Here is a 24,128-nt window from a genome sequence, read left to right on the forward strand (position 1 = left end):
CATTAAAGAAGAAACCAGTCATATTTATGTGATGCTTCAGAAGAGCACATTAAGCTGAAATACATGCAAAAAAAACTTACCAGTGATTGCCGTTATGAAATATGCTATTGCCTTTGAAATGAAACAGGTGAATCATCAAATATTAATTTCCCACTGTGACAGCCACAAGCCCTGAAAAGATGCCATAATTAAGAGGCTTCTTCTTCCCAGATGGTAGGAAATGCTTTCACTATTGAAGGCCTTCTTGGTAGAAAGCTAGTATCGACTCAGGACCCGGAGTAGTCTTTGATTTCAAATGTGATTCCCAGGAGCACCTTACATGCAGGTCCCATGGGCTTATGGTGCCTCAAGGTCAATAAAAATATTATTCTTATGTTGAATGTCATGGCAAACCTCATATTGCTGAAGGAGCACTGGTAGAAAACATCTCTGGTCAAGAAGGTCATGGTTTTCACTTTTGCTCTGTTGTGTAAGTAGGTCACAGGTTGAATGCGTCTTTTGGTACTTAATGGCAATTCCTATTCTCTCTTGTGCTCATAGGACAGTGACATTGAGGCATTGGTCAGGTGTTTGGAAAGTGTCCTGGCGTGCAGCTCCCTAGGTGAGTTGACATCAAATTTTCAGGTTCTGTTTATAGTATTTGATAGAGATCTCTTCATTCTGTTGAAACGTTGTGTATTACGTTATGTACACTCCTAGCTATTCCTCATATTTGAAATTCCATCTCTGATGTATTCATGAGCAAACACAAGATAGAAGCAATTACCGAAGATGAAATAGATAGCTTGGATTATACTAAACTGAAAAGCTTCTGTACAAACAAAATTAATGTGCTAGAGGGAGGCAAATGAGAAAAAATCTTTGTATCCAATTTCTCTGATAAGAGTTTGTTATTTAAGACATATAAACAAGTAAGAGATATGTCTGTTTACATCTATATCTACATCCGTATCTAGCTATCTGTCTGTCTATCTATCTATCTATCTATCTATCTATCTGTCTGTCTATCTATCTATCTGTCTGTCTGTCTATTTATGTATCTGTCTATCTATTTATATATCTATCTATGTATCTATCTGTCTATCTATCTATCTATCTATCTATCTATCTATCTATCTATCTATCTATCTGTGTATCTATCTATCTGTCTGTCTATCTGTCTATCAAACCTAAAGTCATTCCCTAATAAGTGATCAAAGAATGTAAAGAGACAGTGCTCAGAAGAATTGTAAACTGTTGACAGCCAAATGAAAGAATGATCCATATCACTAATAATAAGAGAAATGCTCAACAAAACAACCCTGAAGTTTTACCTCACATCCCACAAAGATGACAAAAGATGGGAATAATCAGTGTTCAATGAATTGAGGTAAGTTAGGCACACTGATACATTGTTGGTGGAGCTGTGAATTGGTACGACCGTTTTGGAGAGTGTACTGTCCCAAGCTTCAGGGGTTTGTGTAGCTGTTTTCAGAGATACTTGTAGGGACCTGTAAATTTTCAGTTCTTCCAAGGTGGTATGAAAAGGGGCGAGGTGTTTACTCCTTTCCTGGCCTGTGACCACAAGTATGCCTTTCTGTCCTGTAACTGTGAGGAAGGGTTCCTCTTCACAGCCACTACAAGCTCCTCCACGCCAGCCCTCCTCCTCACCCCAGCACTGCCGCCCAGAACTGTGACCCAGATCCCTCTTGGATCAGCCACTGGATTCCCCCTCAGTCTGTGGGCGGGAAGCTCGGGAAGCAGCTGCCTCCCCAGGGCCACGCTCTTGGGGAATGGAGCTGAAATCCCGCCTTTCTCTCTCAACACTGACAGAAACAGACTTTTTCCACTGACCTTTTAAGTTGTCTTTGGCATTGGTGGATTGAGGAGTCTGGAAACCTCCACAGCTGCCGCAATTCAGTCCTCTGAGGCCTGCTCCAAGTTCACTGTGGCTTGCGCGCCCACGCCACTCTGTGCTGCACTCCCAGCCTGGCGCGATACACCTTTCTGATCAATCTTCCAGGTTGTCTTGGGCTGGAAATTTGTTTCACTCTGTCTTTCTGTGTGTTCTGCTGCTTCAGAATTTGTTTAGAGCCATTTTTTTATGAGTATTTGGAGGGGTTTGGAGGAGAACTCAAGCAAGTCACTGCTTTCACTCCACCATCTGGGCTCTGCCTACAGTACTACTGTTTTGGAAAGCGACTTGGAATTATGCATATGAAATTACTATAATGGCCACATGCTTTGACTTAGAGACTCCACTACTGGGCTTACAACCCAAGGAGGCCATTGATAAGAAAGTTCCCATATAGCCCCAAAATATTATAGTATTTCTTGTGATAGAAAAGAATTTTTTAAAATCGATGCTTATGTATCGGGGAATGGCTAATTGTGGTGCAGAACATTGTAATTTAAGAAAAGATATGTGTGATGTATACAGGGAAGTGTGGAGAGATCTACATGAAATGATTCAGAGTGAAGCGAGCAGAGCCGACAAAGCAGTATACTTAATGACTACAATGATGTAAATGGAAAGAAAAATAAGAATAAATCAAAAGTGAATAGTGGCAAAGCTACAAGCAGCAAGCCTAGCTCAAAGTCGAGTTATGAGAAGATGCCTGGCCTCTCTGGAGAGGTTCACATGTGTACCACATTGCCCATGTTTTCAGACTTTTTCAGTGGATTGATCAGGTTTGCCAGTTTCCCCCCTCCTTTTCTTTTTTCTTTTTCTGATCTTTAAAAAATATTTGTTATGTGGGATGGCTCCCTGGAAGGAGAAGAGAGAAGAGGGAGCAGGGAGGAGATTATGACAATATAAAAAAAAAGCAAAAAGAAAACAATAAAACAGTTGTTTGTTTTTTAAGAAATTCTATCTACTACCTCCACACCTTTGTCCAAGCAGTCCCTTAAGTTTAGAATGTGCTCCTTTCTTTCCTCTTCCTCAGAATCCTAACCCCCAGTTATTAGCATCCCTTCCTTCTTGAAATTACTTTGTATTGATGAGGCAGCGTGAGAGGCAGAGTGGTGTACTGGGTGGAAAGTTGTTCATGAAGCCAGGAAGAGCTGGGTTCAAGTCCTGTTGCTCACACCACCTATCTGCATAACTGAGGGCAGTGGGTAGATCACTTGACTGCTCAGGGCCCTCTGGAAACTCTCTGAAGCTAAAAATTAGAGTAGGGAGGGATGCCAAGGAAACCTTGGGTTTGCCTCCTCCTCCTCCACCCTCATCATATTGCTTTGCGTACATATTGTGTCTTCTAATCAACTGTATGTATACTCCTTTAATGGATGATATCTTGTTCTGTGGTATCTCCAGCTACCTCATCATACCTGCATTGTAGGTGCTTAGCACTTTTTTATTCAATTGAATGTCAGAACTGGGAGGAGCCTTAGTGGTCATGTTATTATTCATCCCTTCTCCTGTCCCCTAATTTTTTTTTTATCAGGTGAGGAAACTAAAGCCCAGAGATTGAATGTCTTGTCCAGAGTTGCACAGCTCAGAGAGGGCCCTTTTATTCTTAAGTCAGCCTTATCACTTGGAGGAGGCCTGTGAAAGGCACTCACATTTCCCTGTTTGACATTATGTTGTTAACAACCCCTCCTCACCGTCTCCCTCTCCTCCTCCAAAAAGCCTAGAGTTATTGAATGTCCCACTACTCTCCCAGGGTGAGAAAGTATTGAAATTTGGTGGGCTCTCATAATCCAATGTGAGTCCTGCCTGGCCCCACATAATAAGAGATTTTGCAGGATTTCCCTAGAAGTGCGATCTCCCTGACTCTTACATTATAAAGAAACAGATTGCTTTCATTCAAGCTGAAAAGACCCATAGCCATGAAGGTCGGTCAGTTATTGAAATATATTAGGTCTGGAAAACAAAACTGAAATTTCTTTAGAGGTGTCAATCTCAATAAATGGAACATGGGTCTTCAATGATAGAGTCTTGTTTTAAATTCTCTTTCCAAATAGCTTTGCTGTGATTTCCGCCAGATAGTGATTGTTCTGCTGCCAAGGAGGCAGGAGAGGGGGATAGTCTTATATGGGAAATGTCAGGACCGTGACATCTCCCAAAGGTGAGTATGGACTTTCGGACACACCCCAAAGGCACCCACTCAGGAACGGTGGCCAGTGGAAGGACGAGCACCCATCAGGCTTTTACTGTCCTTTTGGTCATCATTTCTTTGCTACTTTAGTAGGTGCTTGGCTTCTCAAGGGTTTGTAGTATGCATCTCCCTCTCCAGGACCCCGCATCATGTTTTTGTCTCCCCTAATCTGTCCTCATTGTTCTTTAGCCACAGGTTTATGAGGGACAGCCCACTCTTGATTCTCTAGGGTTGGGGAGACCTCAAGTGGCAAGAAAGGCTAGAAAAATATGGAGGCCAACTCTGTTTTCACTCTTTCCTGCCAACACCATCATGCACATTTAGAGCACTATTACTTCTTAAATCATGTTCAAAGCATCTTGGTATTAATAGAGTTTCAGCCAGACTGGTCTGCTGGCTGTTCCTCAGACTGGTCATCCCTTTCCCAGCCATGGCTGGTGCCGTGTGCCTGAAGGACATTCTCCTTACTCTCACCTTCTAGGATCCCTGGCTTTTTTTCCCAACCTCTTAGCCAAAAGCTACCTCCTATAGGAAGCCCTTCCTCATCTCCCCAGCTACTAGCATTTTCTTCCTCTTCAACTAATCATCTATATTCTTATTTGTTCTTTGTGTTAGAGCCTCTGAACCCCCAGCAGAATGTATGCTTTAGAGGCAAGGATTCTTTCATTTTGTGTGGGTATTCGCAGCACTTAGCACAGGACCTGCAACATGGTAGAGCTTAATAAATATTTGTTAGGTTGGGCTGGATTGGATCAGATCCCAGAACCTTAGGGATCATCTAGTCTGGAGGTATCAAACTCCAGAAGCAAATTAAAATGTATTTGAGAAATGTGGAACCAAATAAATATGAATACCACACAGACAGTGTTTGTTGTGGTTTTCTAAGTCAATGTTCATTTCTATTTGAATTTGACACTACCCTCATTTTACAAATGAAGAAGTATAGGACCAGAGGGTTTAAGTGATTTCTCTAGGGTCACAGAACTAGTAGGTGAAGGGAACTAGAACCCAGGTCCCCTAAAGCCCATGTGATTTCTGTGACACTGCAGACCCTCCTCGGCTCCCTTCTTATGTATGACCAGAGAAGACAAGGCAGCCTGGAGTCAAATTAAATCTTTCTGCCCCAAAGGAAGTGTCTGTTTGGCTGTGAATGGAGAAACTGAACTGATGAGAGAGAGTACTCTCTGATACGAAAACTCATTCATGAGGGAACATTTGAAATAGGCCCATGTTTGAGTATGGGCTGCTAGTGGTGCCATAGTACACAGAGCACCAGGCTTGGAATCATCTTCTAGAGTTCAAATCCAGCCTCAGACACTTAATAAGCTGTGTGACCTTGAGCAAGTTACTTAACCTTCTCAATTCCTCATCTGTAAAATGAGCCGGATAAGGAAATGGCAAACCACTCCAGTATCTTTGCCAAGACAACTCCAAGTGGGGTCATGAGGGGTCAGACACAACTGAAAAATGACTGAACGACAGTTGGGGATAGGGCAGAGCTTCTTCAGATGGTGCCAGGATAATGTTGGTCTGTTACCTTTTGTCCTTGTATCACCCCAAAGCTTCCATGTCCCTCAGGGGACTCCATGAAGACGATCTCATTTCATCTTAGGGGAGCTGTGTCTCTGAAATTGCTCAGGTGTGCCAAGACTATCACATTGCTTCCCTGTAATTACATTTACTGTGAGAAGCACCGTGATATGATAATTACACAATTATAGTTGTGGTTTATTAATAATTACGGCTGTTATTATATGCCAGAATGTTAATAGGATCCAAGAGAAGATTTGAACTTAAATCAATCACAGAGCAAATGCTAGCATCAGGGAAAGAAACCTCTGCAAATGGAGCTACACCTCGGATAAGAGATATGGAATTTAAATGGGTGTTTAGTGTTTGAAAATGTCATATTCCTGGTTAAACTTGTATATGTTTGGAATGTCTATATATATGCATATGTAATTATATAATTCAATATATACTGAATATAAATTTTGAAATATATAATTGAATTAAATTTAATATAATATGAAATATATAATTTGAATATCAATGCCTTCTGTGTGCAAGCATTTTGTAAGGCCCTGGGGGGATATAAGGATAAAAGGGTAATAGACCCTGTGCTCAAGGAGCTTACATTCTAACTGGGGAGATGACCTGAACATAATATGAATGTACCCAGAAGACTAACAAAACAGATCTTCATGTGTTTCCTCTCTCAGCTCTAGAGGAAGAAGCATACAAGAACAAAATGTATATGGTGACTCTTCTTTCCCATGTTTAAATCACCATCACTCAAGCTCTGATTTCCCTCTTTTTAAACCAGTTCAAAGGCAGTTTCTTCCTTTCTGGCATTGCAGGAGGGTTTAGAGAATTAAGGTGTTAATACCTGGTCAATTTCAAGAGATCTCAAAGTAGAAGGTTTTCTGGACATTTAAAGTATAAATCTGTTTCAGATGAAACTAGTTCTGGACTGGGAAATCAGGAGACTGACCGCAACTGTAGTCATGGGTCTTCTGCCAATGAGCTGTGTGACATTGGCCTTGTCCTTTTAAACTCTGAACCTTAGCTCCCTTATTTCTAAAATATCACAGCTAAATGGAGTAGTTAAGTCCTTTCCAGTTGTGATGTTCCAGGAGGTATCTCTAAGAGGCAGCAAGGTGGCCCAGTGCATAGAGCACTGGACTTGGAATAAGGAAGACCGAAGTTCACTGGGTGACCCTGGGCAGATCAGTTTGCCTCCACTTCAGTCTCCTCAGCTGAAAAATGGGAATAATAATAATAATAATAATAGCACCTACCTTCCAGTATTGTTGGGAGGATCAAATGAGATATTGTAAAGTGCTTTGTAAACCTGAAAGGGCTATATAAATGCTACCTAATGTTATTAGCTATCCATGATGATTAAGCCAACTGGGATGGAGTGTGGGATTGCCCAACAGAAATATGGAAACAGCTGTGCACCCAAGACCATGGAGGCTTGAACCTGCCAGAAGCTTTCAGGTATTTCTAGGCCTTATTGAAGAGATATCAAGATGTATCCTGGATGCTAGCGTTAGAGGTGAGGTAAGAGAAACCAGCCCCTGTATGCAGTAAAGGGAGCAGGGTGCGCTGAGAGAGAGGGAGGGCATGTTTGATCACATTGACTAAGCTGGTGTAATCATGAGGAGTAAGTCTGTGACTGTGCATGGGGGCAAGGGGAAGGGTCGGGGGGGAAGAGAGGAAGGAGGAGAAACAGGAAGTGGGAGAGAGTGAGACAGAGACAGAGAGACAGAATGTTTGCAGTAGGACAACTGAGGAGGAATTGGCAAGCCCCAGTGATACGCTAAGAGGGCCTAGGGTTCGTGATCAGTATCCTAATGCCCCTTCACCCACACAGCAATAACAGTGCTGGGGAGCCTGAGCAGTTTCTGAATTATATATGAATTCCTCTAAAGCCCCTGCGGTCTTGAACAGCAAAAGAAGGTGAAGAGACAGACATAAATAGACCCAGTAATTCAGGTTTATGAGTTTAGGTTGGTTTGTGACGCTTGCTCTGCTTCCAGTGGTGTAAGAGCCAAATAAAAGGCAAATGCTGTATTTCTGTATCTTTAGCAGCAGTAACAGCAGGTATTTATGGAATACCTACTTCTTAGGTAGGTACTGAGGTGCAAAGAGGCCCTGTGCCCTCTGAGAGGCCTGACCATTGACAAGCCAAAAGAGGAAAAGACCGTAGCAACACAAGGGAGCATCTGCCACGGGCTAAGTTTATTTCTCTGTGGAGAGCGCCCCATCCCAAAGCGGAGTGCATACTCTGCACAGTACGGATCTAGCACTGATCCAGTTCAGCAGACTTCCAACAATATGTGGAAGTTATGGGAGGACATGATTTTGGTTCAGCATAAGGAAGAACTTCCTAATAATTGAAACTGTTTTGGAGGCCATCTTAGGAGGTTGGCGGATGTCCACATCACTGGTGATCTTCAGGCAGAGCATGAGTGATCACTTAGGGGTGCTGTGGGGGATTCATGACTCAGACGTAGGTAGCACTAGATGATCTCCAAGGTCCCTTCCAGTTCTGAAGTCTTCTGACCCTGTATCAGCAGAGTAGCATGCTATTGGATTGGGAGGCAGAGAGGCGATGAGGTTCTGCCCCTTGCAGGGTGGAGGGAAGCCTCTCATCTCCACTCCCACAGCTTCAGGGGCTGCTGCCAAGGGCAGCAGCGGTGAGTTGTGCCAGTGTTCCAAAGGGCTCCTGAGGAGTGCCATGAAATTGGAAGGCTGCTAGTGTATGGTAATGGGTGAATGGTAGTGTTTCCAGTACTTCCAAGGTTGATATAGGTCTGGGTCAAGTCTTGTGGGTTTCCTCTGTCTCTCTCCCTCAACTCCCTTGCAATACACATATATGACTCTTCCCAAAATCTTTTCTGGGATGCAGAAAGTAAGAATAAGCCAGGACTATTGTGATGAGGTAACCTAGGGCAGAATTATGCAAGACAGTGGGAGCCAACACAGAGATGGAGCAAAAAGAGTTCAGAGTAGTTCCTGAAAGAGGAGGCATGGATGGAATCCTATAGAGGCACAGATACCTTATCACATTCATTGAAGGCAGGTACATTTACTTGGAGGGCAGTGGGTGGTGCAGTGGATAGAGTACCAGACTTGGGGTCCAGAAGATCTGAATTCAAATCTAGGCTCAGACACTCATGTGACCCTGGCAAGTCACTTAACCCCTGCTTGCCTCCGTTTTTCACCTATAAATTGGAGGCACACTGGAGAAGGAAATGGTGAACTACTCCAATATCTTTGCCAAGAAAACTCCACGGACAGAAGTCCATGGGGTCACGTAGAATGAGACACAACTGAATGACTGAACAACAGCAACCCTTACTTTGGGGGGGTAGCAAAGAAAATGAAAATACCACTTTTGATACAGCGTATATGGAACAGGGTTCTGAGTATATGCAGGATGCTAAATGCTGTTTGATACCTGCCAACCCCATCTCCAGTGCTCAGAGGCTCATGTTTTTAAAAATTAACTCTAGGTTCAAAAACATTCTAGTAGGTTTACTCTGGAATATACACAGAAATGACCCCAAATTTCAACTCTCTCTATTTCTTTCCCTTTTTGCTCCCTCTCCCTTTTTCTCCTCTCTTTCTCTCTATCTGTATCCCTCCCTCCTCTCATTCATGAGTCTCCATTTTCTCCTATTTTTCTCCTCTCAATTTTGAAACCTCCAAACTCATAGAATTAGGCAAAATTGATGTTAATGGGCATATTACTTTTTAATCAGTATTACTTACTGATAGCATAGACACCAAAATAAGACAACCTAGCAAGCTGCTGTCATATTGAGCCTGAGTTCTGTCCACTCTCCCTCTGCCTCATTGATCGGAGGGGGAACATGAAGTGAAGTAGTTGGCAGCTAGAGGGAGTGGGACCTTTCCCAGAGCAGCCCTTCCCCCCCTCAGGAAAGAAGGAGGAGAAGAAAGTTCTGTTTGGTTTGCCTTGACTTCGGTATAAGGAGTAACAACTTTGTCACGTTCTCTGCCATGCTTGGAAGGAGTAGCATGTATACTGGCCTAGCTCCAGTTCTTCTTCCTTTTTCTTCTCTCTGTGCATTGGGATGTTCCCTCTTCAAGCTACAGGACCCAGAAAAGATCAGGACTCATACCTGAGTGTGTATTCTAGCCCAATAAGTCTCTGTAATATCTGGGCAGGGCGCCTTTAAAACCTTGATGGCACCATTCCTGAGGGGCAGCTCCAACCAGGGTCGCACATATAAAAATGGAATATTTTATCCCTCTATATGCCCTATTGATGAAGCAGTCCTTTGCTTCAGCCGTTATTTCACTCATTCGTTCATTCATCCATTTCTTCATTCCTCCTCTCCCTGCTCCCAATATTCAAACCCAGAACAACGAAACACCAGAACTGATGGTCTTGTGTTCACCTTTTCCCAATCCTTTAAGGAAGCACAGGGTCCTCTTGTTTCTTCACTTCAGCTGACTTTCATTGTAACAAACATTTGGCCTCCAAACTTTAGTGGTGTAGATTGTGAGCCCAGACAGCATACCAAGTCTCGCTAGCCTCCTTTCGTATTAAACTGTAGCAAGGAGTCGGCTGATGTCCGCCCTTGGTAGAACAGTACTGTCAGAATACATCAAGGGCACATAATGAATGTCACCAGAGTAATACTTAGAATATCCCCATCCATTAGGACTTCCTCAGTACATTGACATGCCTAACCAACTGGGCCTCTGAACATTGTTAACCCTGAATCCTTTCTTGAAGCTTTGCTAATAACTGCTTAATCCAGACCAGACATGACTGATGCAGACCAGAGGAGATGTGAGACATTCGTCTTATCATTATTTGCACTAAGCACCAAATCCTGTTTGAAAAACATAAAGGAACTTTATTCTCTTAAGCTTTGCAGACTCTGCTCTCTAAAGTGTGGATGTGACTGACCGTTATTTAACTATGAACCCTTCTGCTTTTGACTCTAAGGAAGAATTTCCCTTAATCGATAGAGCAGTTTCAATGTGAGGCGCTATCCATGGATGCTTGGAATCCTTGTGGATTTGGAAAATGGATCAGATAATTTTGATGTAAATGTCTCATACTCATTGGCTCTTATTCTTTCACCATTGATAGAAGTTCACTTAATTTAGGAAGTTCTTTAAAACTTAAAGAATTAGAGGGGGGGAAGAATTAAGAAGTTTTGTTCATAATAGAAGGAAATAATTGGCTACAATCTCCTTCATTATTGCTTCTTAATCTATACCAAACAAGGAACATTCTGGATGTCCCTTTTGCCCGGAAAAAAAAGGAGTTAGTAACTGGGCTTATCCAGCTCACATAAAGCAGAAAGTTGTAGAAGTATCAGACTCTTTGGGGCTGTCTTAAGAATAAAGTCTTGTGGAATATTCTCATTAAAGGAACATGTCTGTGTAGAATGCAATGTTGAGTGAATATTGGGATGATGAATCTAGATCTGGAAGGGGCCTCAGATGTTATGTTATGGGGTCCGACCTTCTCACTTTACAGTGGAGGACAGTGAGACCCAGGGGAGTTAACTGCCTCACCTAAGGTCACATGGGTAGTAAATGACACGAGTGACATTTGAACTCAAGTCCTCTGATCCTAGAGCAGGGGTTCTTAACCATTGTCGTGTCATGGTAGTCAGTCCAGTGAAACCTACAGACCCCTTCTCAGAACAATGTTTATAAATGCATAAAACATAAGAAACCAATTATATTCAAATAAATATATAATTTTTACCCATCTAAAATCACAGCCACCCTGAGGTTTTTTTGGTGGCGTCTGGTGATGCCAGGTTAAAAATCCTAGCTCTAGAGCCAGCCTTTCCACTAGGCTATACCACCTCCTGTTGTATCAGTATCGTATGGGTGTGCATAAATAAGTAATATGAATACGTTAAACAAAATTGGCTTCCCCCATAAAATGACTTATTTCTTTATTTAACATTGCCTGTGTCAAAATGGACTCATGTCACATATTTGTATTGTTTCTGTGTACCTCATGTTCCCCACAGAAGACTATGAGCTCTTTTGAGGTCAAGGAATCAGTTCAATTTTGTCTTTATCTCCAGAGCCAAAAGCAATAAGTAGGGAGGTAGTAACAAGCATTTATTTAACCACTTACTATGTGCAGCACTACTCTAAGTGCTAGGGATACGAATACAATAAAAGAAAGAGTCCTTGTCCTCAAGGAGCTTACACTCTAATGGGAGAAGACAACACATAACAGGCAGTTTGTAAGAGGGTAGGGGTGGTTGGGGCCTTGTGGCAAAGTCCTTAGAAAGCAGAGCTGGGAGGCGGGAGGACGTATAGGAAAGAGTGGGTGCTAACTGATGAATCCTAAGATTCTGTAAATACCTGTTGAGTTGAAGTGAGGGTTGAAAAGTGTTTTTAAAAATACTTTGCCTACATGACTGCTATGGAAGTGTTTTGCATAACTGCACATGTATAACCTATATTGAGTTGCTTGCCTTTTCAATGAGGATGGGTGGGGGGGGAGGAAGGGAGAAAAGTTGGAACCCAAAGTTTTAAAAACACGTGTTTAGAAAAAATGTTTTCACATGCAACTGGGAAATAAGAAATACAAGAAATGGGGTACAGAAATCTATCCTGCCCTACAGGAAAGTAGAAGGGGAAGGGGATAAGAGAAGGGGGGGAGAGGTAGGAGGGAGGGCAGACTAGGGGAAAGGATATTCAGAATGCATGCCATATTGGGGTGGAGGGAGGGACAAGATGGGGTGAAAATTTGGAACTCAAAATCTTATAGAAGTAAGTGTTGAAAACTAAAAATAAATAAATTTAAAATTCAAAAACAAAAATAAAAATACTTTGCCTGCTTTTGGCGTGTGGAGACAGGGGGCTAGTGTGGGTATATCAGAAAGCCAAAGGAGGCCTTGGGTAGAGCTGGCCATGAAAAGTCCAAGGTAGGGTACTTGTCTGAGCCTGCCCACTGTCTGGGAAGCTTTGAGTGGGCTTCATCCATTGCTGCCCAGGGGAGGACTGCTGATTTATTTGGTAGATGTATTCCTGACCTAACAGCTTGTATAAATCACTCATGTTAAGACTGAATTCTTTGTAATCTGAGACATTAGCCAAGCACACATAGGATCCAGCCCCTGTCCTCAGTTCATTTTCTTGGAAAGGCACTGCAGTCAACATATTGGGAAGGTAAGTGGTTTTGGCTTCGCAAGACCTGGGCTTGCATGTCAGTTCTGCTATTTAATAGCTGTGTGACCATGGGCAGGCCATTCGACCCCTTTGAACAATTATTTCCTCTTATATAAAATGGAGACAACAGGATCATGTCTTTAGAGAGGAGCAGGACCCTGCTGCTGCTGCTGCTGCTGTCTAGTCATTTCATTCGTGTCTGACTCTTTGGGACCCCATTTGGGGTTTTCTTGGCCAAGATACCGGGTCTAGACTTCGTCATCCCTTATAATCTTTGTCCACATTCTCTCATAAGTTCTCCATAGGGGATCTACCCAACGTGCAGGTAACCTCTGTCTAGATCATTTTTGCGTTCATGGGTACTGGAACAGTTTTGAACTCTCCATCTATCATCCCTCCCTTCCATACCATGACCAGCTTGCCTTCTCTTCCAATCTGCATTCCCTGGGTAATATTCCTCATGCCACTTTCTGCACACAGGTCACTGTTGGAAAAATATTTGCATTGCTGCAAATTACTTGTGCCCACCATCTACTGCCCTTAAAGTCATCTTGATTCTTCAGAGACTGTCCTCTTATGATTCATAGCCACATAGCACCACTGGGAAAATATGTGTGTTAAAAAGAAGGGTTTTATGTCAGAGGTTACTTTGGATTTGTTGAAAGTACCGCAGTTTCCTGAATGCAATCTAGCCTGATCTTTTCTTCCTTTTCAAACCTGGGCCCAGGTTATTGTCATTATTATAATATAATGTTCATATATTACATATTTTATGTATTGTATTAACATAATATTAATTTTCTTGGGCTTTTGATATCAAGCAAGGTATAAGACAGAAAAACCAGAGATGTTCACCAGTGTTATGAAGAATATCCTAAGGTGTCCGAATGGAAGAGAGTGAAATACATCAGGTGGTCTTATCTCTGGATGGCAATAGGTTCACTGTATCAGATCTCAGAATATTACAGGGATTCTGATCCACAGCCACTCAAAAGACATCAATCTAACAATCCATAGAAGTAAAACCCAGAGGCTCAAAAAACACTTATTACCCAGATGGTGGCATGCATTTTGGATGGATGGCCCATTGACTGCGATCCATAAGCACATATGTCCAGCATTCTGGGTACAGAATTGAAAGCTTGTTACACTAATACAATTTCTCGGCCTTTATCATTTTGGTAGCACATAGTGAAATAGTGCTCTGCAGTTTCATTTTTTTTTCTCCCTTATGTGGATCGTGACTTTCTTTTAATGCATTGCTGGGCATAGACTAACAAACTGCACATTTGTTTTTCTATAATTCCAAACTAAATGGTGCCTGACGAATTTAAGAAGCCCATGATTTAATGTAGTGAGTAATAGCAACAGTTACCATTCCTGAATTCAAAAGGTTTGCAAAACCCTGAGCTAGTCCACATAACAGTATTCCTGGAACTTTAATTAGCATTATATTATAAGTGCTTCTTTCCAGATGGGGAAGCCGAAAGTCCAAGTGCTTATAATTTACTTTTCTGGCATCAGCTTTAGAGCAGGGACTGTCTAACTTGTCTTTGTCTTTCCCCTGGCACTTAGCAAGTCACATTGGACATTTTTTTTTTTTAGCCAGACCTGTGATTTCATGAGGGAACTGTCAGTAAGCACTTTCTCTAGGGTTTCTAGGCTTACATAGAAAGGTTAGGTGACTTGTCTCTAGGATCACACAGCCAAATTGTGTAAGAGGTGAGATCTGAACTCAGGTCCTCCTGCCTCTGAACCAGCTCTCTAACCATCAGGCTGTGTTGCCTTTCTGTAGGTGCTCAGTGCACATTTATGAAGTGAATGAATGTTCTTTATCAGGCACCAGCTTCTGCATTGCCATCATGAGTCAATCAATCATGCATTAATTAATAATTAGCAAATGTCAAAAGAGTAATGAGCTCAAAGGTAGGCACTGAAGAATGAAGGCAGATAGGGATAGGAAGTCATTGGTCTGAGTGAGGCTTAGCTCCTAAATCACAAATTCTTGACGATACTTGCCTACTAGGCCAGCTGTTCTCTTTTTATTTTTTTTTTATTTTATTTTATTTTATTTTTTTTAGGCAATTGGGGTTAAGTGACTTGCCCAGGGTCACACAGCTAGTACATGTCGAGTGTTTGGTCTGAGGCCGGATTTGAACTCAGGTACTCCTGACTTCAGGGCCAGCACTCTATCCACTGCGCCACCTAGCTGCCCCTTTTTTAATTTTTATTTTATTTATTTTTTTTTGCCAGCTGTTCTCTTGACATGGATACAATACATTGCTAACCATAAAGTGCAGTATAAATGGGAGCTGTTCTCATTCTCATTATCTGTGGTATAGTTGTGCTCTGTGAGAACAGAAATGATCGCAGTGTGAACAGGGGGAGCTGCCGTGGGAAGAGAAGCCAGTTAGTTAGAGGTTACCCATGGCTGGGAGGAAGTAGGGTAGGCATGAGAAGAAGTCAAGGAAAGAGATTCAAGGGGAGCAGAGAGAATTAGTGAAGTTGATGGCCATTGGGCAAAGACTGGATAGAGCACAAAATGGAGCTGATGGACTGGAAGGACAGTAATTGAAGGAGTCAGAGGGTGTCAGAAGTAAAGGGAAGAGATCATGGCCACAGGGTACCATTGAAATGGCCGGCTATTTGCACAAGACTGGGTAGGGAAGCAAGGGAGCCCCAAACTAGGGCGGTAGGATAGCAGGAAAAAATGGAGGGACTGAAGGTCACGATGAGGGTGAAGAGCATGTTTAAAAGGAGCTAAAGTATCAGAGGTAGAGGGAAAAGAGAATATTATCATCACAAAGTATAACTGAAATGACTGGGTTTGGGGGCAAGACTAGGTGGAGGGTTAGGTGAAACCTGAGAAGGAGGTATAAGCTAAGAGAACATTGAAGAATAAAGCAATTGAAAGTCATGAAAATGGTGAAGTGGTATCCTAGGAATTTCCACAGCTAGCTCAGTGTTTGGGAGACTCCGAAGGAAAGTATGGGAGAGAAGAGGTATTAGATTACCTATCAGACTGAAGGTCTTCAGAGTTCTTGGGCTGACCTCATTGTTGTAAGCTTGTGAAACCTGGACAGTGTACCAGCGCCATGCCAGCAAACAGAATCACTTCCATTTGGACTGTCTTAGGAAGATTCTGAAGATCACCTGGCAAGAGAAGGTACTGGACACTGAGGTTCTTTCTTGAGCTAAACTGCCAAGCATTCAAACTCTACTGCAGAGAGTACAACTCTAGTGGGCTGACCCCATTGTTCAAATGCCAAATGTACATTTGCCTAAAAGAATATTCTGTGGAGAACTCACACAAGGCAAGTACACACATGGAGGTCAGAAGAAGAGATACAAGGACACTCTCAAGGTCTCTCTGAAGAACTGTGGAATCGATTGTGTGACATGGGAGACACTGGCAAAGGACCACTCAGCATGGTGTGCCCACAGCAAAGAAGGCACTGTGCTCTGTGAGTGAAGCAGAATTATAGTAGCTCATAAGAAACACGAGATACACAGATTTAGAGACACTTCCACTCCACATGTTTATCTGAACTATTTGTGCCAGACCTGTGGTAGAGCCTTCTGAGCTCAGACATGTTATACCTTGAACCCAACATAGTGATGTCATTTTTGTCCTCTTTGAGAACAAAGGACGTAATCAACATATACACATACACACGTATGTATAATGAAATGTCTGCCCTCATCAAACTGCCACTGCTTGAGGGGGAAATCTGCTTAGGAGAGAATGAAAACAAATAATAAAAATTGTAACAATGTGACCTTTGATTACTGCATACCTTGCACTCATAATACAGCTGTCTCTAAAGAGCTTAAAGCGCTTTTCATATTATTGGTTTTTTTTAATCTAATCTTCAAAACATTCCCATGAGGTTGGTGTCAAGTATTGTAATCATCCTCAGTCCCGTATTACAGCTGGGAAAGAGAATTAGTGATTGAGTCTAATTTTTTATGAAATATAAAATCCTCTCTTTTGGTCCTAGCTTCCTCCTCCCTTCCCAGTCTTCTCACGCTTTGTTCCTCTCCACATACACTATGGCCCAGTGACTCCCTCATGCACTCCATTTCCCCTGCTGTCCTCCATGCCTGGAACTCTCCCTCCTCATCTCTATCTCCAAGCTTTCCTTCAAGGCTCAGCTAAAGTTCCTCCTCCTTCTACAGGAAACCTTTCCCAGTCTTCCTTAATCTCAGTCCCTTCTCTGCAAGATTATTTCCAGTTTATCCTAATTTATCCCGTTTGCCTGTTGTCTGCCCCATTAGATTGTGAGTCTCTTGAGGGCGGGGAATGTTTTTGCCTTTCTTTGTATCCCTAGCACTTAGCACAGTGCCTGGCTTGATGAAAGATTGTTGACTTGACTGTCTTTGATGGAAATTTTTGAATCAAAAGTAATCCTTGGAGCACTCGCCCCTAAACATCTGTTGGGTACATAGCCCACGTTCCTTGTTATCATCTTCATATGTACATCCCCTCTTTCCCCAGGTAGATTGTAAGCTCCTTTGGGAAGAGGGACTGTCAAGGTCAGTATTGTCAAACAGAAATAGTAACACTTAGATAGAAACATGGGCCAGCTAGATGTTACAGTGGTTACAGCCCCGGGCCTGGAAGCAGGAAGACTCATCTTCATGAATTCAAATCCAGCCTCATACACTTACTAGCTGTGTGACCCTGGGCAAGTCACTCCACCCTGTTTGCCTCAGATCCTCATTTATAAAATGAGCTGGAGAAGGAAACAGCAAAGCACTCCAATATTTTTTTGCCAAGAAAACCCCAAATGGGGTCATGAAGAATCAGGCATGACTAAAAAATGATGGAACTGAAAAACATGGGCAAGTTTTCTATTAAGTTAGAAAAACACATATGAACATTGCCTGTGCTCTATTGTATTTTTATTTATTTTGTTAAATATTTCCCATTTACATTTTAACATGGTTTGGAGCTACACTTGGAGTAGTGTTTGATGCTTGTGATCTAGATGATAGAGTCTTAGAATTGGGAGGGGGCTTAGAGCTCCCCCAGGGCAATCTCCTAATTTTACGTGTGAAGAATCAGAGGCCCAGAAGAATTAAGTAGTTTGTCCAAGTCATAGACTCACAGAATCTGAGAGCCTGGGGGGACCTCAGAGGTCATCTCTGTATAGCAGAACAAGCCCTGAATCTGAAGGCAGAGTTTGTGGGTTTTGTGTTGGGTTTTTTTGTGCTCAAAGTTGTTTTTTTCTTTCAGTTGTTGTTGTTGTTGTTTTAATATTTCTTTTTTATGTTTTTTTATTAATTTATTTTGATTTATCAACAATCACTTCCATAAGCTTTTGAGTTTTAAATTTTTTCTCCCACCTCCCTCCTCAAGATGGCATGCAATCTGATATAGGCTATACATACACATTCCTATAAAACATGCAGTTTTTGTTGTTCAGTCATTTTTCAGTCATGTCCAACTCTTTGTGACTCCATTTGGGGCTTTCTTGGCAAAGATACTGAAGTGGTTTGCCATTTCCTTCTCCAGCCCATTTTACAGATGAGGAAACTGAGGCAGGCAGAGTTAAGTGACTTGCCCAGGGTCTGGGTTCAAATCCTAATGCTGCTGTGTGAAATTCAGGAAGCCCCTCTCTGGGCCTCAGTTTCTTCATCTGTAAAATAAAGGGATTGGACTAAAAATCTTCCAAGGTCCCTTCCAGCTTCAAATCTAGTATCATGTTTTGGATTAAAAATCCCTTCTACAATATCCCCAGTAACAGGACATCAGCACCTCCTACAGCCATGTATTTGAATTTTAGATAATTCTAATAATTTTAAGTGAGATTTATTGTGAGTTTCTCTCTCTCTCTCTCTCCATCTCTTTCTCTCTCCCCATCTCTCTCTCCCTCTCCAACTCTCTTTATCTCTCTCTCTCTCTCTCTCTCTCTCTCTCTCTCTCTCTCTCTCTCTTCTCTCTCTCTCTCTTTCTGTCTCTCCCTCCCTCCCTCCCTCCCTTCCTCTCTTCCTCCCTCTCCCTCACTCTCTCCCCAGAAAAATACACATTGATCTGTTTATACATTATAACCTTCCAGGAGAATGAAAGCTCCCTGAGGGTAGTGACTGTTTTTCATTTTGTCTTTGCATCTCCAACACCTGCCATAGCGTCTGGCACATAGCAGGTGCCTTGTTAGACTGCATTAAGACTTCATCTGTCTCTCACCGCTTCCCACCTATTTTTTCTACTTCTGCCCCCAGGGACCAAGTGGTACACGTCTGACCCTCTTCTGTTTAACAGCCCTTCAGACAGTTGAGGACGGCTATTACAGCCCCTCTAAATCTCTTCTCCTGTCACCCGCAACTAAGTGTTGCATCGAACAGAGGAGTGTGCAATGAAGAAACATGGGTCGGCGGGTCCGTGAAAGACTGAGCCGTTTATTATTCTGAGGGTCCGGGTTATATAGTGAAAGCTGACAATCATCCCCAAGGCGTTCCGTTGATTCTTACCTGACTAATCCCAGCCCTTATGCGCATCCTTAATTGTTCACAACTGCTTGCCATCAGGGTTCAAGGGGCAGAGTATTCTAACACCTTCCAGACACAGGAAATTGATGAGCCAAATATTCTGAATAATTAAGCCCTTATGGATAGGAAAAGGAAAGAGTCAAGCTCTAACCGAAATTCCTCATCCCATGTTAGACTCTTCAGCTCTGGCCCTCAACATTCTCCAAGTTAAACAGCCATGGTTCTTTCAGCCAGTCTGTGTGTGGCATGTTCTCCGTCCAGTCCATTTCCTGCCCTGGTTGCCATCTTCTGATACGCTTCACCCATGTCCCGACGAGGGTCGAGCGTAGCAGAACTCCTGCCTCCGTGACTGTGCCTTTGCTGATGAGCCCTAGGACAGCATGAGATCTTTTGGCCACCATGTCACACGACTGACTCATTGACCCTAGAGTCCACTAAAACTCCCAGTCTTTTTCATAGGAAATGTTGCCTGGCCTCCCTTCTCTAACTAGCAAGGTTGGCTTTTGAAACCCAAGTGTAGAACTTTGTTTTTATTCATTTAATATGAATAATATGAATAAATTTATCTCATTGAGTTTGGCCTATCCTTTCAGCCTATTGAGATTTTCTTGGATTTCAGTTCCATTGTTGGCCATGGCTCTAGGCTTCACATTCCACCTGAGCCTTCATTCAAGTTACTGATAAAAATATTGAATGGTCCAGTGCTAGGGACCAATCCATGAGGGGCTTCCCTTTAGAGACCACCACACAAGTTGATTTTGGCTCTTTAACCTTTATTCGCTCAATTCCAAATCCGCCCAACTTTTCCTTTAGTTCTTTACCTTCACCATAAGCATAGCATCATTTTGTCAGATGCTTTGATAATATCTAAGTATGCTCTGCCCATAGCATTTCCCTGACTTGTCACTCTGGTTATCCAGTAAATAAAGGAAATACAACAGTTTATCTGATGTGACCTGTTCTTGATCAAGCCACTCTGGGCTCTACCGATAGTAGTTTCCACTTCTAAAGCTTTCCAAACCATCCCTTTAATAATGTGTTCTAGGATTTTACAAAGAATTGAAGATAAGCTTAACTAGCCTTTAGGTTGCAGTATCCATTCTCTTTCTGAGAAAATCGAGGACACGCAGGCCTCTTCGCAGTCCTGCGGCACCTCCCCCATTTTCCATGATTTCTCAGAGATCACTGGTTGGCTGCTCCATAGCCCTGGCTGCTTCTTCCAGTACCAAGGATGCCATTTGTTGGGTCTGATTACCTAAACTCCTTGAGGCCACTTACTTGCTGCCTGATTGCCTCTTCCTTTATCTTAGGCTTCCTTCTAATCACTTTTTTTGTTGTTGTTTTAAGCATCACAGTCCAAAGATCATTCTCATTAGAAGAGAAAACAGAAACATAATTAAAGTTGGATAATTCAGCTTTCGGATCATTGACCATTCTCGCCATCCCATTTACCTGAGCAATGTTGCTCTTATTCTGAATGTAACTTAAAAAAAAAAAAACCCTGTTTGGTGGTCTTCTGCTATGGTATGTAACTTGGGCTGGGATTTAGTGCTGTTACAGGACTATGCTGTTCTTTTGGGTCCGTGCTCATTTACTGAGCCTTGCTCCCATTTTCTAGATGTCTTCATAAAATGTGAATTTCGAGAGTTTCCTGAGCTTCCACATTGGATTCTTCAGGTAGCTCCCCCTTGTTCTTCCTCATCAGAATCATTTTTGCTTATATCATGGTATAGCGGAGTACAGGCAGGATGACTTGGTTCTCAGTCTCATGTCTGCCACACACTGGGCAAATCATTTAACTTCTCAGTGCTCTAGGGAACTCCATAATTTGCAGAGAAAATGCTTACATCCATTAATAGGAGTTACCTAACTCCCAATAGGAGTTACTTCATCTTGTAGTTCTCTGCACTGGTGAAATCATAGGTACAGCTCCTATCCCTTGTCCTTCAGAATTCATACTTTTTTTTCTTTGGTGAGAATATTAGGGTTAAGTGACTTGCCCAGGGTCGAGTGTCTGAGGCTGGATTTGAACTCAGGTTCTCCTGACTCCAGGGCCACCTACCTTCCCCTTCAGAATTCCTTCTTGAAAGTCTCCATGCTCCTTTCAAATATTAGACCATCAGAGCCTAGTCATCCCTTCTGATAACACTTTGAAATCAGCTTCCCCCAAAATCTGTGATGCTATACGTGGCCATTTTCTCCTTTGCCATCATGAACTCTATAATGGAATGGTCACAGCCCCAAAACCAAGACTTTTCTGTTTTGTAAAGTCATTTCTCTTTCAGTATCTAGTCCCTGTCTGTTGGCTGGGATTGGGTCCAGAAGAGTGGATATCCTTGTGGCTTCTTATATTCCAGATGATAACTAAGGCAAATCACAGATTTATCATTTATTCTGATTTTGGCAGAGCCAGAGTGCCAACAGATGTCCAGATGGCTGAAGTCACCCAGCATTACAATGTCCTGCTTCTCTGTGGCCTGTTTCCTTAAATCTTCCCCTATCCCCGCCCTCTCCAGCTGATCTGCAACATTCCCCCATGATGACATCATGTTTGAGTTTTGCCTGAGTTAATCTTCACTCAAAATGTGTTTCATCGTATTTCTCCCCTCTGGTCCCAAGGCTTTTTCACATTATTATGTCTTTTGAAATATATCTTTTATTATTATTGATAACTTTTGTTTACATTTGTTTAGCAATCATTTGTTTACACAATTTTCATATCTGATATATTCTTTTCCTTTTCCTCCCCAGAGTCTGCATCTTTTAAAATATACAATCTATAATCTGTCTTTTCCCTACGTCCATATTTTTTTTTGCCCATCTTATTTCTTTTTAGTAAAGTGTACCTTTTCAGTGCCAAAACACAGTCACGGATCCTCCTCTGCCTCGTCTTTTGGATACTTGTGAGGCCGCATTTGCCACCTTGTGTTAGGAGTTAGTGTTCAGCATATTCATGACCCTTATTTTGCTGCCGTGGTTTTATTGGTGGCTTTCTTCTTGGATGTTTCTCCCAGCAAGTTGAGTTGTGACACTGAGAGAACATGAACAATTGTCATGCGAAAGGGGTAGGCATGGACGCTTTTCAGCGTGCATCATCGGGGGGGCTCCTGAACTGAGGAGATCCCAGTTACGTATGCGTATTTAAGCTTGTGCCAGCCATGGTCTTGGCACTGGGGATATGATGATAAGAATGAAAGAGTACTTGACTTCATGGCTTACACACTTTCAAAAGCACTACTGCCATGGCTCATGGCGGCATAAGGGTGAGTCTGGGTTTTTGAAGACTATGTCAATGTAGGCAGTAAGCTCTTGAAAGCTGGAAAGACTTTGGGTGTGTACCTATGGATGGACTGTGTGTCTGCCATCTGAGGACCAGCCCATCTAATGTTGGCCCAGAATGTCAGCCAGATCAACTCATGAAAGGCAGTCGAATGAAGTGTGGAAAGGCCCTTGTGTGCACTGATGGGTGGAGTTCCCCCATGGATGAACTCCACCATTTGAAGTGTTAATATAAGTGTTCAAATAAGAAGTCAGACAAAAGTCATTAATACCAAATACAAGAAGGCAAACAACTAAAGTTGTCTGAACTGTAATAGGTAAATCGAATGGTTTGAAAATCTCTGAATAGTTTGAGCTGTACAAAAGTGGAATGAATTAACTCAATTCCATTTATCATGCTAAGCTCTGGAGATTTAAAGACAAGCAAAAAAACCCAACCCTGACTTCAAGGAGCTTACAGTCTAATGTGGGGGCCGACAATATGCGAATTACTATGTACAAACAAGCTCTGTGTGTGTGTGTGTGTGTATGTGTGTGATATATACAATAAATTGAAAATAATTTTAGAGGAAAGGCATATTAATGTTAATGAGGTTTGGGAAAGGCTTCCCATAGAAGGTAGGCCTTTAGCTAAGACCTGAAGAAAGCCAGAGGAATCAGAAGTCAGAAGTGAAGGAGAAAGTACAGGGCATGGGAGACAACCAGTAAAAGTCCCTGGAATCAGGGGATGGCATGTCCAGTGTGAGGAACAGCGTGAAGGCCAGTGTTACTGGATCACAGAGGGTGTGGGCAGGAATAACTTGTAAGGACACTGAAAAGGAAGGAAGGGGACGGGTGATGAAGAACTTTAAGACCAAGCAGAGGATTTTGTACTTGATTCTGGAGGTAATTGGGAGCCACTGGAGTTGTCTGAATAGGGGCAGGGGAGTGGCCTGGTCTTTAGGAAGATCAGCTTGATAGGTGAATGGGAGGTGAACTGGAGTGCAGAGGCTTGAGGGAGGCAGAGGCCCCGGCAGCTATCGCAGTCATCCAGGTGTGAAGTGACAAGGGCCCGCACCAGCCTGCTGGAGGTAATGTAAGAGGCGAGAAGGGGACCTACGTGAAATGTCTCAAGATTAAAGAGTTTCCCCTCCCTGGAGGTCTTCCATTCTTGTAGGGGTTGGACTTCAGGGACTCTGAGCTTCTTTCCTCCATCAGAAGAGAAACCGAAAGTCGAATGTGAGAAGAAAGCAAAGGACAAGAATCAGAAGAGGTCAGGAGTAACAAATGAAGATCAAGAAAGGGACAGAGTAGAAGAGAAGGGAGGATAGCAGAGGGGTGAAAATGTCAGTGGATTATATGGAATAGAAATGAAGGATTGAGTGGGAACTCAAGCAAGAAATGCGGCAAATGAAATAGGAAAGATAAAACAGAGTTTATTTAGGCTGAAGTTAATTCACATGGCCAGGCTGCTGCCTCCATTCTTAGCTCTATTTGCTTCCTGCAAAAGGCCTAGTAAATCCTACTGAAACCCTCCTTATCCCCTGTGCTTTTGCTGGTGGCACCTACAACTCTTACAAGCCTCGGTCTCCAGCGGTTGTTTTGATA

At 42.5% G+C, this 24,128-nt stretch overlaps 1 protein-coding gene across 6 annotated transcripts in view; it reads left to right on the forward strand.

Annotated features, from left to right (window-relative positions):
• The window catches only part of NEK11 (NIMA related kinase 11), a 374,166-nt gene that overhangs the window by 213,681 nt on the left and 136,357 nt on the right, over positions 1-24,128 (forward strand). For 5 of the 6 annotated variants that reach the window (XM_078151556.1, XM_078151557.1, XM_078151551.1 and 2 more), the window contains one exon: positions 541-601. In XM_078151556.1, coding sequence (XP_078007682.1) covers positions 541-601 — 61 coding nt within the window. Of the gene's footprint in view, positions 1-540; positions 602-3,945; positions 5,991-24,128 lie in introns of those variants that run through there. The other variant, XM_078151559.1, reaches the window with a different exon arrangement.

This window comes from Phascolarctos cinereus, unplaced genomic scaffold (assembly GCF_003287225.1).
Source record: "Phascolarctos cinereus isolate Bilbo 61053 unplaced genomic scaffold, phaCin_HiC Scaffold_1;HRSCAF=81, whole genome shotgun sequence".
Taxonomy (NCBI): Eukaryota; Metazoa; Chordata; class Mammalia; order Diprotodontia; family Phascolarctidae; genus Phascolarctos; species Phascolarctos cinereus.